The sequence below is a fragment of the Hydra vulgaris genome, chromosome 12, assembly GCF_038396675.1.
Source record: "Hydra vulgaris chromosome 12, alternate assembly HydraT2T_AEP".
Lineage (NCBI taxonomy): Eukaryota > Metazoa > Cnidaria > Hydrozoa > Anthoathecata > Hydridae > Hydra > Hydra vulgaris.
The window spans coordinates 11,035,656-11,049,850 of NC_088931.1; the positions used below are offsets into that span (position 1 = coordinate 11,035,656).

Here is a 14,195-nt window from a genome sequence, read left to right on the forward strand (position 1 = left end):
AAGACTATAAGGGATGTTCTTTTTGGTGTGGTAAGGATGATGACTGTTAAAATTAAGATAATCGTGTGTGTTTGTTTCTTTATAAAATATGTCAGTTTTGATATATTTGTTATTTTGAAGAATAACAGAAATGTCTAAAAAATTAATTATATTATAAATATTTTCTTTTTCAAATAATTCAATGCCATAGTCAATTGTGAAGGTAATTGAATTGTTTAATTCGGCGAGTGACAATTTAAATTTGTTTATATCTAAGTGTTTAGGCCATATGTTAAAACCATCATCAACATATCTAAAGTAGAACTGTTCAATAGTATGAACCTCGTCATTCGAAAAAAATCTTGGTAGAATTTTTGGAAAAAGTATTGTTTCTTCTAAGAAGCCTATCGAAAGACATGCATAGTCTGGTGCAAAGTCTGTACCCATGGCTGTACCTGTGATTTGGTGAAATAATTGATTATCAAAGAGGAAATTATTGTTTTTTAAAATAAATGATGCTGATTCTATAATAAAATTGGTAGTAATTTGTTCAGGTATTAGATTTTTATGTTTTTCAACCCAAAATTTTAATGCTTCTAAACCAAGGTTGTGGGGAATTGTAGTGTAAAGGTTAACAATGTCACATGTTAGTATAATACTATCTAGCTCTACTTTTCTAGGAATTTTTCTTAAGAAGTCCCAATCATCTTTTATATAAGTTTTTTGCTTCCGTACAATAGGAGATAGAATTATGTGCAGAAAGAAACAAACACACACGATTATCTTAATTTTAACAGTCATCATCCTTACCACATCAAAAAGAACATCCCTTATAGTCTTGCAAAAAGAATAATTGTATTTACATCTGATTATATCACCGAAAACCTGCGTTTAGCAGAGCTTAAATTATGGCTGAAAGAATGTAATTATCCAGACATTGTTATTGAAAAAGCATTTCATAATGCAAAACTACAAGGACCAGCTCAACAAAAGAAACCTAATAAAGTCGTTCCTTTAGTCACTACATTTTACAGCAACCTAAATTGCCAACCTATACTAACTAAAACCAAACTTCTACTCAGTTTATCCACCAGTGAAAGAATACAAAAAATATTTTCTAACATAAATCCTGTAATAGCTTACAAACAACCACCAAATTTACTGAGACAACTTACTTCCGCTAAATTTAATTCCACAACATCTAATAACAAAAAGATAGGAATTTTTAAATGTAATGATAGTCGTTGCAAAATTTGTTTATTTTACCTACAAGAGGTAAATAATTTCGTAACATCCAACGGTACTATTTGGAACATTAAAAGTCACATTACTTGTAGCAGCAAGAATGTCATTTATTATCTAAAATGTTTGTCTTGTAATGGTCAATCAACGTATACTGGAAAAACAAACAATTTGAGAAATCGCACTAATGGTCATATTTCAAGTTGCAGAACTGGCCATTCAACAGACAGGTTTGACAATCATGTATATGGTTGCCAACGTATAAATAAAAAAATAATGGAACCATTTTTCCAGCTTTTTGTATTTCTGGAACTTAAAAGTGATAAAAATTTATTATGTTATGAAATTTATTTGCATAAACAAAAGCATGATACTTTTAACTAACACTTCCTGTTTTAAAAAATATTAGACAATGGTAACTAATAGCAACAATACATTAATTGATTAAAAAATACTTTTGTAACAAAAAATAAATAAATTTGTACATAACAGCAGTTAAACTAACACTACTGATGAAACATTGAAAGGCCTCTAGTGTTAAATATATTTTGTACTAATTTCTTACAAAACTTTAAACAAATATAAAAAAAAATTTTTTGAAGTTGAGATTTTGTTTGACATACATTTGACATCATTGTATATATATATATATATATATATATATATATATATATATATATATATATATATATATATATATATATATATATATATATATATATATATATATATATATATATATTATATATATATATATATATATATATATATATATATATATATATATATATATATATATATTTATATATATATTTATATTTATATATATACAAATGCATTGAAATAAAATACCTTAATTTGCCACAAAAATTTTCGCCACCTCTAGAGAGATCTATTGGATCTGTAGCAATGAGATAATTTGATGTTTTGCTTTTCTTTCTCTTTCGTCCAGCGAGTAAAAAAATCTAAATAAGTATGAAACTAAAAGACTAAAAATAAATAAAATAAAATAAAAAAACAGAAAATAAAACTAAAATGAAACTAAAATAAAATTAGTGAAACTAAAATGTAAAAACAAGAAGAATTAATTTTGTTATTTCTGGATTTTAAAGCAATTTATTTTATACAGCTATAAAAGTTGCTATTATTCAAAACTGACAAAAAATTTTAACAGCTGGATCAAAATATTTTGATTACAAGTCTTAGCAAAATATTGTCTATTAAACTTACTTTGGCTTAAAAGTAAGATGTCAAAACAAAAAAAAAAGATGTCAAAACCTTCAAAATCTTAGTTTTAAACTAAGATGTTAAAAAAAATTGACATCTTTTTTATTTTTTTTTCAAATAAAAAAATCAGCAACCACTTTAAATGAGGTGGTCCATCTGGGTCTGCTAGTAAAAAGAAAATGATAATAATTTGTGTACCATACCATAAAGATTTAGTAACTTTTTTATTGTTGTTAAATTTAAGAAAACCTTCATCAATGGTATATAATAATGATGATAGAATCAATGATAATCTCACCTGTTTATTTGATTAAATCATTGATAATGTCACTTTTTTATTTTATTGAATCATTAATGTCACCTCTTTAAAGCCTTTTAACTCTTTTAAAGTTGACTTTTTTAAAGTTAATTTTTTTAAAGTTGATTCTTTTAAAGTTTACTCTTGTAGAGTTGATTTTTTTTAAATTGATATATATATACATGTGTGTGTATATATATATATATATATATATATATATATATATATATATATATATATATATATATATATATATATATATATATACACATACCGGTAAATAATAAATACTTTTAAACTGAATGAAACACAAACCTTTTTTCCATCATCTTTTTCTAAATGAAGAAAATATGTCGGAAATATTTGTCTATCAACACCTTTTTTATCTCTTGTTATCCTGCATTTCATTGTCTGACCTTGAGGAGCTGGTCTATAATTCGAAAAAAGATTTTGATTTTTAGATTTTTATAATCATATTATACAAGTAAAAAAAAAAGTTACTTGTGAAATAATTTTTTTTTTTCAAAAACCATGATGCAATATCTGGTGTATTAACTAGGATATAAATTTAATACACGTTGTTTTTGATTTGGGAACATAATTTAGTACTTTAATCAAGAAAAAGGTCCTCTACAAGTGGGAAAGCCCCCCTTCATATACCATTGGTAATGGCCCAGTAAACGAACTGTATAAAGGCCAGTCAACACACTGATTTCCTAGAGTAGCAAAATTATTTGACAGTCATAAAGAAGTATTTTTCTTTTTTCTGTTTTTTCTTAAAAAACATGAAGAAAAAAAAAGAATAAATAGGATAACAAACAATTCTTACGCAAGAACAAACATGTCAAGGTTTCCTATTTCAACATCAACAGCATTTGTCAAAGTGGTATCCTACACAAAATTTTAAGTAAAACAGCAACTTTTTTTAAAGAAAATTTTTGAAAATATATAATTTTAAGTTTTTTAATTAAAAAAGTTGTTACACAATCCTTTCTATGTTAAACGCGGATCCATGCAGAATATGATACATTAAAATATTTACTGCTAAACAAAAACTAAATTGAATACATGAGAACATGAAACACATAAGAAACTAGAATTGTTATAATAATTATTATTATTATTATTATTATAATAATTATAATAATCAACCCTCGGAATTAGGAAAAATAATTTGCCGACCTCAATCTTTTTGAGGTCGGCATCAAGTCAGCAAAAATTATTTAATACACAGGTCTAACCATAAAACATAGAAACGAGGTCTGCAATTTTTTGCCGACTTCAAATACTTTCAGGTTGGCAGTTAGGTCGTTATTGCCGCATGCCGACCCTAATTCCAAGGGTTGAATAATAATAAATAAAATATGCTTAAACTTGTTTAATTCAAAAGTTATCAATGACAGTTAACTTTTAAAGTTATCAATGTTAACTGAAGTTAAATAACTGAAAACCACAAAACTATGCAATACATCTATAAACACAAATGAACAACTAATACAAATATGTCAGCATATAATAAAATATATTTATATATAAATTGCCTTCAAAATGATGTATAAGCATTACAGTAAACCATAACAGAAAAAAAGCTTAGCTTTTTCAAAATGAACACTCTTAAAAGCAATAGGAACCAAAACGATTTTTAAATATCATAAAATGATTCTATTATACTGATACTAAACAACAGTCAGATGTAAAAAAAAAAAAAACTTATATAAATAAAGCAATTACAATAAGCTTTGTTACCGTTTCATCTGAGTTTTTAGCTATGTCAATTGGTGCACTTATAGCTGATGTCATATATTTCTGATCTGTGGTTTTGTTAGGCTCAACAACTGGAAGTGAAGTGGATTCTATATCTTCATCATCTAAAGTGTCAGGATGTTGGAAATTTGGCTTAACTGGAGTTTTATGATTCTTTTCTTTGGTCTCATTTACAATCTGAAACATAAATTATCATAAAAAATATTTTTTACCTCTACATAATCAGAAAGTTAATACTTAGGCAAGAGGTGCGATATTAAAATTTATTTTAGATTATATCAGGCTGTAATAGTTATTTTCTTATTTTCTTTACACAAATTTATATTGTGGTTCATAACTTGATTGTGGGTGAGATAAAGTATCCAACTCACAAAAATAACATAACTAATTATAGCTAATTATGAAAAATAATGAAATCAAATTAACTAAACTGCTTTTTTATTAAATAAAAAATTAAAATTTTAGGGAATAAAAAATAAAATATAAAAAATATATGTAAAAATACACTGAGCCAAAAAAGAACAATTTTTTAGAGACATTAACATCAAATCTATGTTTTTTTTATAATGGCAGTAGTTTTGACCATTCTGCTGATGGATAGCTATGGCAGTTTTTGTATGTCTGCCTGGTCCACTTTGCTGATATCATCTACTGTTGGAAAAGTGAAGCAGCTTCCCACTATTTCTTTTCACCTAAAGAATTTAACTATCAAGGTATTTCCTTCAAGACTGTTGACTGTTTTTTTTGGTAGAAAGCTTGACTAAAATATATTTAATCATTTCTTTTCTTATTAAACTAAACTCATTCTTGCAATATTTGCCATTCAACTAAGTTAAATCTATTTACTGGTCAAAAAAATTTTATTCTTCCTTTTTTTTACATTAAACATTAATGCTTTGGAATTCTCTCAATTTACAATTTTTTAAGCCTTCTGTTAACTGTTTTCTTGCTCTATAACCATCTTCTTTGCTTTCTGTTAGCTCATAACTTAAATATTAGTTGCTTGCAGTCTTAAAAGTAAATTTGTTAAAAAAATATTAGACAAACTATAATTTATAAATAAAATAATAAATCATCAATAGATTATATGATTATAAATTAATTATACTTATAAATTATTTATCATTTATTTCTTATAAATTATAAATCATTTATAAATAATTATAATTATAAATTATATAAGTAGTTTTAAAAAAATTATATATATTTTTATAATTATATATAATTATTTTTAGAATATTAATTAGATTAAGGAATTTAAAACCAATCTTGAGTCTTATCTCTTGAGTCAATCTTGAGTCTTATCTCTTGAGTCAAAAATTATCAATCTTGACTTTAATGCTCACCACTCTGAATGGGTTGGCTCTAGTATCAGTGATTCTGCAGGCATTAAAGCCCACAACTTTTGCCTTTCTTTATCTTTAACACAAATAGTCAACTTTCCAACTCGCTTTTCAGACAACCCAAATCATTTACCTTCTCTACTCGACTTATGTCTTGTTTCTGATCCTAGTCAGTGCTCAGTTTCTCCACATTCACCCTTGATCTCTCTAAAACTAATATCTCATTCTTTTTCATCACCTGAATCCCCCTATTATCGTACCTCTTACAACTACCTAAGAGCTGACTGGGATTCTTTCCATGATTTTCTTGATGGCCCTTGGGTAGAAATCTTTTGCCTTCCTGTCGACAAATGTGCTTCTTACATAACTTCGTGGATTCAGGCTGGCATTGAATCTTTTGTTCCCTGTCGTGCATGGTTTTGCTCACACTGCGCTGCTGTGATTGCCAATTCAAACTGTTACTTCCATATCTATCAACAAAACAATTCTCCAGAAAACAAACGTCTGTTTACTACTGCTAGAAACCATTGTAAAAAGGTTTTGTCTAATGCCAAAGCCCGCTATTCTCAGGTCATGAAAATTCGTATCTTATCTCAAAAATTAGGCTCTCGTGACTTCTGGATAATCTTTAATAGTATTAATAATAAGGGCAAATCTTTTATTCCACCTCTCTTGTATGGTTCAGACTTTGTCACCTCACCTAAAGACAAAGCTGAATTGTTTGTTAAAAACTTTTCATCAATATCATCTCTTGATTCCACTAGTTGAGTTCTACCTGATATTGCCAACAAACAGGTTGATCCTGGAAAACATACCTGTTATTGTCTTGCAGAAGTGTTCTCCAGAGCTGTCATCTATACTCTCAAAACTATTTAACAAGGGCTTATCAGAGTCTTCTTTTCCAGCCTGCTGGAAAGCGGCATCTGTTATCCCTATCTTCAAAAATTCTGAAGACCGATCTGATTCGTCTAACTACCGTCCCATTAGTCTTCTTCCTATCATAAGTAAGGTTTTTGTATCTTTAATTAACAAACACTTAATTTCTCATCTTGAATCTAATAACTTACTTTCTGACCATCAATATGGATTTCGATCTTCTCGTTCTACAGCTGATTTGCTAACAGTAATAACTGATAAGTTTTATCGTGCATTAGATAAAGGTGGAGAGGTTAAGGCCATCGCTTTTGACATTTCAAAAGCTTTTGATAAAGTTTGGCATGCTGTCTTCTCCATAAGCGTTCTTCTTATGGTGTATCTGGTAACATCTTTAAGATTATTGAATCCTTCCTTTCCAATCGTAGTATAAAAGCTGTCCTCGATGGACAGCAATCTTCTTCTTATTCTGTAACTTCTATCCTTGGCCCTATACTCTTTTTAATTTACATTAATGATCTTCCAGATGTTCTCACATCTAAGGTGGCATTGTTTGCTGATGATACTACCATTTATTCTTGTCATGATAAGAAACCAACACTCTCTGATTGCTTGGAGAGGGTATTTGAGCTTGAAAAGGATCTCTCTTCTGCTACAGCATGGGGCTCACAGTGGCTGGTGAACTTTAATACAGATAAAACTCAATTTTTTTTAGCCAACCGTTATCGTAATAACTTAGATCTTCCTATATTTATGAACAGTGATGTACTCGATGAGTCATCTACTCTTCATCTTCTATGATTAACTCTTACTTCCGATCTTTCTTGGAAACCATATATCCAATCAGTTGCAAAATTAGCATCTGCTAAGGTTGCATCTCTTTATCAGGCTCGACACTTTCTTACTTTGGATTCTATTCTCTATCTCTATAAACCTCAAATCAGGCCTTGTATGGAATACTGTTGCCATACATGGGACAGATCTTCTAATGATGCCCTTTCTCTTTTAGACAAGGAGCAGGGGCGCATTGTAAACATAGTTGGACCTGCTCTTGCAGCCAACCTCCAACCATTATCACATCGTCGTAATGTTGCTTCTCTTTCTCTTTTCTACAAATTCTATAATGGGCACTGCTCTAAAGAGCTAGCATCTCTTGTGCCATCTACTAAAATTCATTTTCATGTTACTCGTCATTCAATTAAGTCTAATCCTTTTTCTATTACTGTTCTTAAGTGCCCAAAAACTCTTATTTGTCTAGTTTTTTTCCTTGAACATCAATTCTTTGTAATTTGCTTCCTTCATTTTGCTTTCCTGATTCATATAATTTGCAATCCTAAAAGTCGTCTATCAACCGTTATCTTGCCCTACAATCTTCATCTTTTAGTGCTGCAAGCAACCACTAATTAGAGTTGGAAGTTACTTCCAGTAACTTCAACTCTAATTAGTGGTTGCTTGCAGCCTTGTTGGAAGCAAAGATGTTTAAAAAAAAAAATCAGTAAAACAGTTGTTTGGATTTTCAAAACATTTCACAGTTAATCTTGAAAGTCTTAATTATTAAAACAACAGTGTTATTTTAATAATTTTCTTAACTAATCATGCTTTTAAAAAAACAAAACATTGATGGAGCATAGTTTAATAAACATCAACTATTTTACTTTACTTCCATTAAAGACTGCATTAGAGAACTATCATTTGTTATAAAGCAAATGATAGTAAGTAAATGATAAATTTTATTGAAATAACACAGATGCCTGAGTGATAATATTAACTTTGCAACAACCATAAACAACAACAACAACAACAACAACAACAACAACAACAACAAAAGAAATAAGAAAAACAAAAGTTAGCTTGTCATAACAGCATATATCATAATATTTAAATAAAGTTGTAAAGATTTAGAGAAAACAAAAACTGTTTTAAAAAGTTTTAAAAGATGGGAAAAATATTTATCAAAAATCAAAATCTAGAGAGAAAAAAATCTAATAATCTAATTTTTAATAATGTAAATAAATAATCTAATTTTTTTATTTTATTGAAGATAATTAGTAAGTTAAGTTAATATTAGTTAAGAATTTATTTTGTGAAGCCATAAATAAAGTGAATAAAATTATATTTGTTGATCATTTTCAGAATATAAGAAAATTTTTTTTTCAAAAAGCCTTTTTAGGATAAATGGCTTATGGCCCATGCAGCATTCTTGCATAGGCCATAGTTAATAACCTAATTAATAACTTTATCCTAAGGAATATACCTCAGTTGGAATGTCATCGTCTTCATTTAATTTTGTATTTATTTTATCAGATATATAAGCTCCATTCACAACTCCCCCTGAAGGAACATCTATAAAAACATTTATCAGATATATCAGTTTCATTCACAAATGCTCCAAAAAATATATATATTAAAATTTTATGATAAAAATTTGAATGAAACCAATTGTCAATTCACAACTTTGCCTAAAAAGAATGTCTACAAAAATTATAGTCTATAAAACATATATAACCTACAAAACATTAAAATATATCAAATATATTTTAGGTATTTAAAAAATTTGAAAAACAAAAAGCTAAAAAATTAACAGAAAAATATCTAGCAATCACCTATTATTATTATTTCTGAACTAAGCTAACTTTATTTAGGAAATTTAATAACATTTGAGGAATTTAGGTAACAAGTTTTTGGAAATTTTGATTTTAATTAAATACCTGTGGTCCAACCTTTACTAGCAGATTTTGGCCTTAAACCAGCAGTACGAGGTCTAACCATATCATTAGCTTGCATCATACCTAAAAATATTTTTATTAATTTGCATACTATTCGAGTAAATAAATCGTTACCTAAACACTATGATGAACATCTTTCATAAACAATTTCATAAAATAATTTTTTTTACATATATAAAAAAGCAAAATTTAATATGCATCCTTGCAAGTAATTTATGCACCTCCGATTTTGCTGTGAAATAACACATAGTTTGAATCTAGTACATATAAAATAGCTGCATCTAGTACATTGCTGATGTGTAGTAAAAAAAATGGGTGTATATAACATTTTGCCACTATGTAGTGAAATAAATGTGCATCATTTAAACAACATTTTTACAAACGTAAAGCATTGAGCATTGATACATTCAACAGCATTGAAACAACATTTTTACAAATATATAAATTAAATATTTTCTTCGCTTCCTAAAATTTGAAATTTTATTCTATTTTATTTTTTACTTTAAAAGGAACATAAATCATAGATTATTTTGCAATAGAATAGCACATAGAAAATAGCCACATTTAACATGTTGCTGTTGTGTAATAAAAAAAAAATGAGTGCATATAACAATGTTTATATAAAAATGTAAAAATGTATTGAAACAATATTTGTTAATATTATAAATTAAACATTTTGTTCACTTCTTAAAATTGGAATTTTTTTTCTCTTTTATGCTTCACCTAAAAAGCAACATAAACCATAGGCTATTCTGCAAGGTACTGCATAGGATTGCAAGACTCTTATGGTGCAAGGGAATAAACCTTTAGCTTTCATTTGCTTTAATGCAAAAATACAAATAAAACCTCATAATGCATAATAATTAATGCATTTTTAACATGGCTAAGAAGTAGTTTAAAAAACTGTTATTGTTCAATGATAAATCTAGGATTTAGTAATGTGGAGTAATCGTAAGAGGTATACTGGAGGAGGGCATCTCTCACCTGAATAAAAGGAGTGTGTGATACTTAACTCCCCCTGTATTTGTGCCTGATGTTGTTACTAACTTAGTTATAAATTATATAGTTACAAATGTGTTGCATTGATATTAAATAATTATCTATTACTAATAAAATAATACAACAGTAATTTAAGAATAATAAGCAACCTCAATTTTCATCATGTCATGACATCAATAGTTATATTACTTTGAATATTATTTGACTTGTTGGACATTATTTAAAACATATCATGTTTGATTGAAGTAAATGTTATGATTAAATGATAATGTAACAGGTTGTGATTAAATGTAATGCAGCCTTTGGAAATAGCAAAGTTGAGGTCGGCATCAGGTTGGGAAAAAAATTTGACACAAAGGTTTTACCATAAAACATAAAACCTCAAACACTTCTAGGTTGGGAGTTAGGTAGGCATTGCTGAATGCCAATCCTAATCTCGAGGGCTGGTAATGTATATATTACTTTAAATATATTATATTAAACAATACATTATTTCTAGGTATATCATCCATGGTTCAATACTTTGTGAGGTTTTTTTATCACCCATGATTAAATACTTTGTGAGGATAAGTTTTTATCTTATCTGAATAATAATTAACATTCAAGAAAAGTTGAAGCAATTTTTTTAAAACTGGATGCCCCTCTTAGTGTTAAACTTAGAAGCTGCTAGGGTTATCTCTCTTTGTCATTTAGTGCTTGTCATTTTCTTTCTCCTGATTCTATCCTCTACCTCTACAAATCTCTTATTCATTCCTGTATGAGACACTGTTGTCATATTTGGGCTGGTTCTTCTAATGATGCTCTTTCTCTTTAAGACATGGTCAAAAATCCAGCTTTAGTGACAGTCCCATTGTCGTAAAGTTGCAACTCTTTCTCTTTTCTACAAATACTATCATGGTTGCTGGTCAAATGAGCTATAACCTCTAGTTATCTTAATCAAAAATTAATTCTTATTTAAATTCAGCAAAGTCCTATTAATATATCTATCCTTTCTCTAAAACTCTTTATTCATCTAGTTTTTTAGTTACCTCAACCAAAAGTCATTCTCATTTGAATTCAGCAAAGTCGCATTCTTTTACTGTATCTATCCTTTCTCTAAAATTCTTTATCTAGTTTTTTTTCCTTGCACATCAATTCATTTGAACTCTCTCTCATTTACATGTTTGGCATACTAAACTTGTGATTCAAACAGTTCAAGCTGGTAAAAGAGGTTTATGTTGTTTTCATGTACAGTTTGTACATGAAAACAACACAAATTGTAAACATTTCTTCAGTATTTGTGCTACTAATCATTGGAATGCACTCAATGATGTGATAATAAACTGTTCAACAATAAAGGAATGTTTAATTTAACACTTAAATTATGTATGTAGAACACTTAAATTAAAAACAAACAGTAACTTCCAAGTAAAAAACCAGTAACTTCTAATAATATTGCATTAAATATGATATTTAAATCACAATACAATTTTATTGTGCCTCAAAACGTCATTGACAATAAGTGAACCAATAGTTCAATAGTTTTCAGATAAGCAATTTGCTTGGCTTGCCTATTTCAGTGGAATAGAATGTTAGTTAAAAGAGCGGCGACATGCTATTTTAGAATTATTTTAAATAAGCAACAATGGCTTTTAAGGAACAGGGTGAGATTTGTTCATTGCACAAAGGCGGCAAGTAAATTTAAGCTGCAAATTTTAATACCTATTAATTTTTGTATTTGTAAATTTGAAAAAATAATAATTTTTGTATTTGTAAATTTGAAAAAATAATAATTTTTGTATTTATAAATTTGAAAAAATTATAATTTTTGTATTTGCAAACTTGAAAAAATAATAATTTTTGTATTTATAAATTTGAAAAAATAATAATTTTTATATTTGTAAATTTGAAAAAATATTAATTTTTGTATTTATAAATTTGAAAAAATAATAATTTTTGTATTAATAAATTTGAAAAATTAATAATTTTTGTATTTGTAAATTTGAAAAAATAATAATTTTTGTTTTTGTAAATTTGAAAAAATAATAATTTTTGTATTTGTAATTTTTAGTTTGTAAAACTTTTGTATTAGTAAATTTTAAATAAAAAACTAAAAAAAAAATTATGTAAATATTATAATCCTTTTTATGTTTTATACAAATAAAATTTGAATGATATGTTTCATTGCAATTTTCATTTTTGATTTTTTGATGTTGTAACTTTCACTTAACGAGCAATTTTAGTTTTATAACAGTATTTTTAATTACCTTATTAAAAAACAGTAACAAGTTATTTTAAAGTATCTTCAAAATGACATTTACCTTCACAAATGTAATTTTCCTAATATTTATTATGAAAAGATTTTTGTAACTTTCCTAATAAATATTATACAGCAGTAAAAATGTAAATAAAGAGTTTTTAAATAATAAAAGCAAAATAAAAAAATAACAATAAAAAATAGAATAACTCTAGTGTCTTTTACCAAAAATCTATAAAGTTGCAAAAACAATGTAAAAAAACACCTAATTCTTGTGTTTTCGAAACACATTGTCTTGATTTAGATTTAAGAACCACAAATCAAAACTTTCCATATCTGTTGAATAGATTATCATTAAACCATTTGACAGGTAGAATTTTAATTATTTCTTTTAAAAGTAAAGTTTTTTTGTTTTTTTTTTTAAATTTATATTATTTACAAGCATTTAAAGAAGTTAAAACTAAATAAAATGAGTTTCAAAAATATCTAAATAAAATTTATCAAATAAATTTTTATGTTTTTGGAAAAATGTCCTGAAAATTAGATTAAAAGCTTCATCTAATTAGAAGAAATCATATTTTGAAAATAACTAAATAAAATCTATCAAATAAATTTTTATGTTGTTAAAAATATGTCCTGAAAATTAGATTAAAAGGTTTATTTAATCAGAAGAAATCATGTTTTAAAATAAAGTATGAAAAACTCAACTTGCAGAAAATACAAAAATATTTTTTAATTTTTTAAATTCTTTGAAAGCCAAGTAGATAAATAAACAAATAAAAGCATGTTTGACAAAATACAAAGACATATTAGCTGGCAAAAATTTTATTTTAAAGTGTTTTCACAATTTTTGATAAGTATTTGATGAACAAAAAAGATTTGCAATTTAAAAAAAAAAACGCCTTCTTTTTTGGCAAGCGTTATTGCATCATTGCTATTGCATAGCAATGACATAATATGTCAAGATGTAATAACAAGATGCATATTTGAAACTGTTAGGTTTACAAGGATGTACCTGAACTTATTCTTTTTTCCTTTTGCTTTGCTGCCATTCTTTTCCTCTAAAATTATTTAAAATATTACAAATTTCATTATAAAAATAGCAAATCTAAAATAATATATTCTTTAAATTTTCAGACATTTAATAAAACACAACCTCTTGCTCAAGTTTTTGCTGGCGAAGATTTGAGGGACTAAATGCTTGTTCATCATTATCATCCATGATACTATAAAAAAATTATTTTCTAAAGTCTTATAAACTGCAAGGTAAATTATAATACTCAGATGATTAATTGTAGCATTGTAAATAACTGATATTTGATAAAAATAATTAGACATATAGAAAGTCATGAAAAAACAGTAGTTAAAGAATTTTTATAAATTAAGGAAAAAAAATTGTTTCTCAATTTGTGAAGATTTTGAAATTTAAGAAACATACCTTCCAGGGACTGTCCCAGTGTATCTAAAGTGAAACCCAAAATAAAAATAATAAAGTTTATAAAATATTA

At 26.8% G+C, this 14,195-nt stretch overlaps 1 protein-coding gene across 3 annotated transcripts in view; it reads right to left on the minus strand.

Annotated features, from left to right (window-relative positions):
* The window catches only part of LOC100197033 (tubby-related protein 3), a 34,277-nt gene that overhangs the window by 14,297 nt on the left and 5,785 nt on the right, over nucleotides 1-14,195 (minus strand). For all 3 annotated transcript variants that reach the window (XM_065812072.1, XM_065812071.1, XM_065812073.1), the window contains exons 2-10: nucleotides 14,126-14,149; nucleotides 13,844-13,913; nucleotides 13,703-13,748; nucleotides 9,435-9,515; nucleotides 8,981-9,069; nucleotides 4,493-4,687; nucleotides 3,576-3,637; nucleotides 3,062-3,176; nucleotides 2,074-2,186 (exon numbers count right to left, since the gene is read on the minus strand). In XM_065812072.1, the coding sequence (XP_065668144.1) occupies nucleotides 2,074-2,186; nucleotides 3,062-3,176; nucleotides 3,576-3,637; nucleotides 4,493-4,687; nucleotides 8,981-9,069; nucleotides 9,435-9,515; nucleotides 13,703-13,748; nucleotides 13,844-13,913; nucleotides 14,126-14,149 (795 nt within the window). The remainder of the gene's footprint in view (nucleotides 1-2,073; nucleotides 2,187-3,061; nucleotides 3,177-3,575; nucleotides 3,638-4,492; nucleotides 4,688-8,980; nucleotides 9,070-9,434; nucleotides 9,516-13,702; nucleotides 13,749-13,843; nucleotides 13,914-14,125; nucleotides 14,150-14,195) is intronic.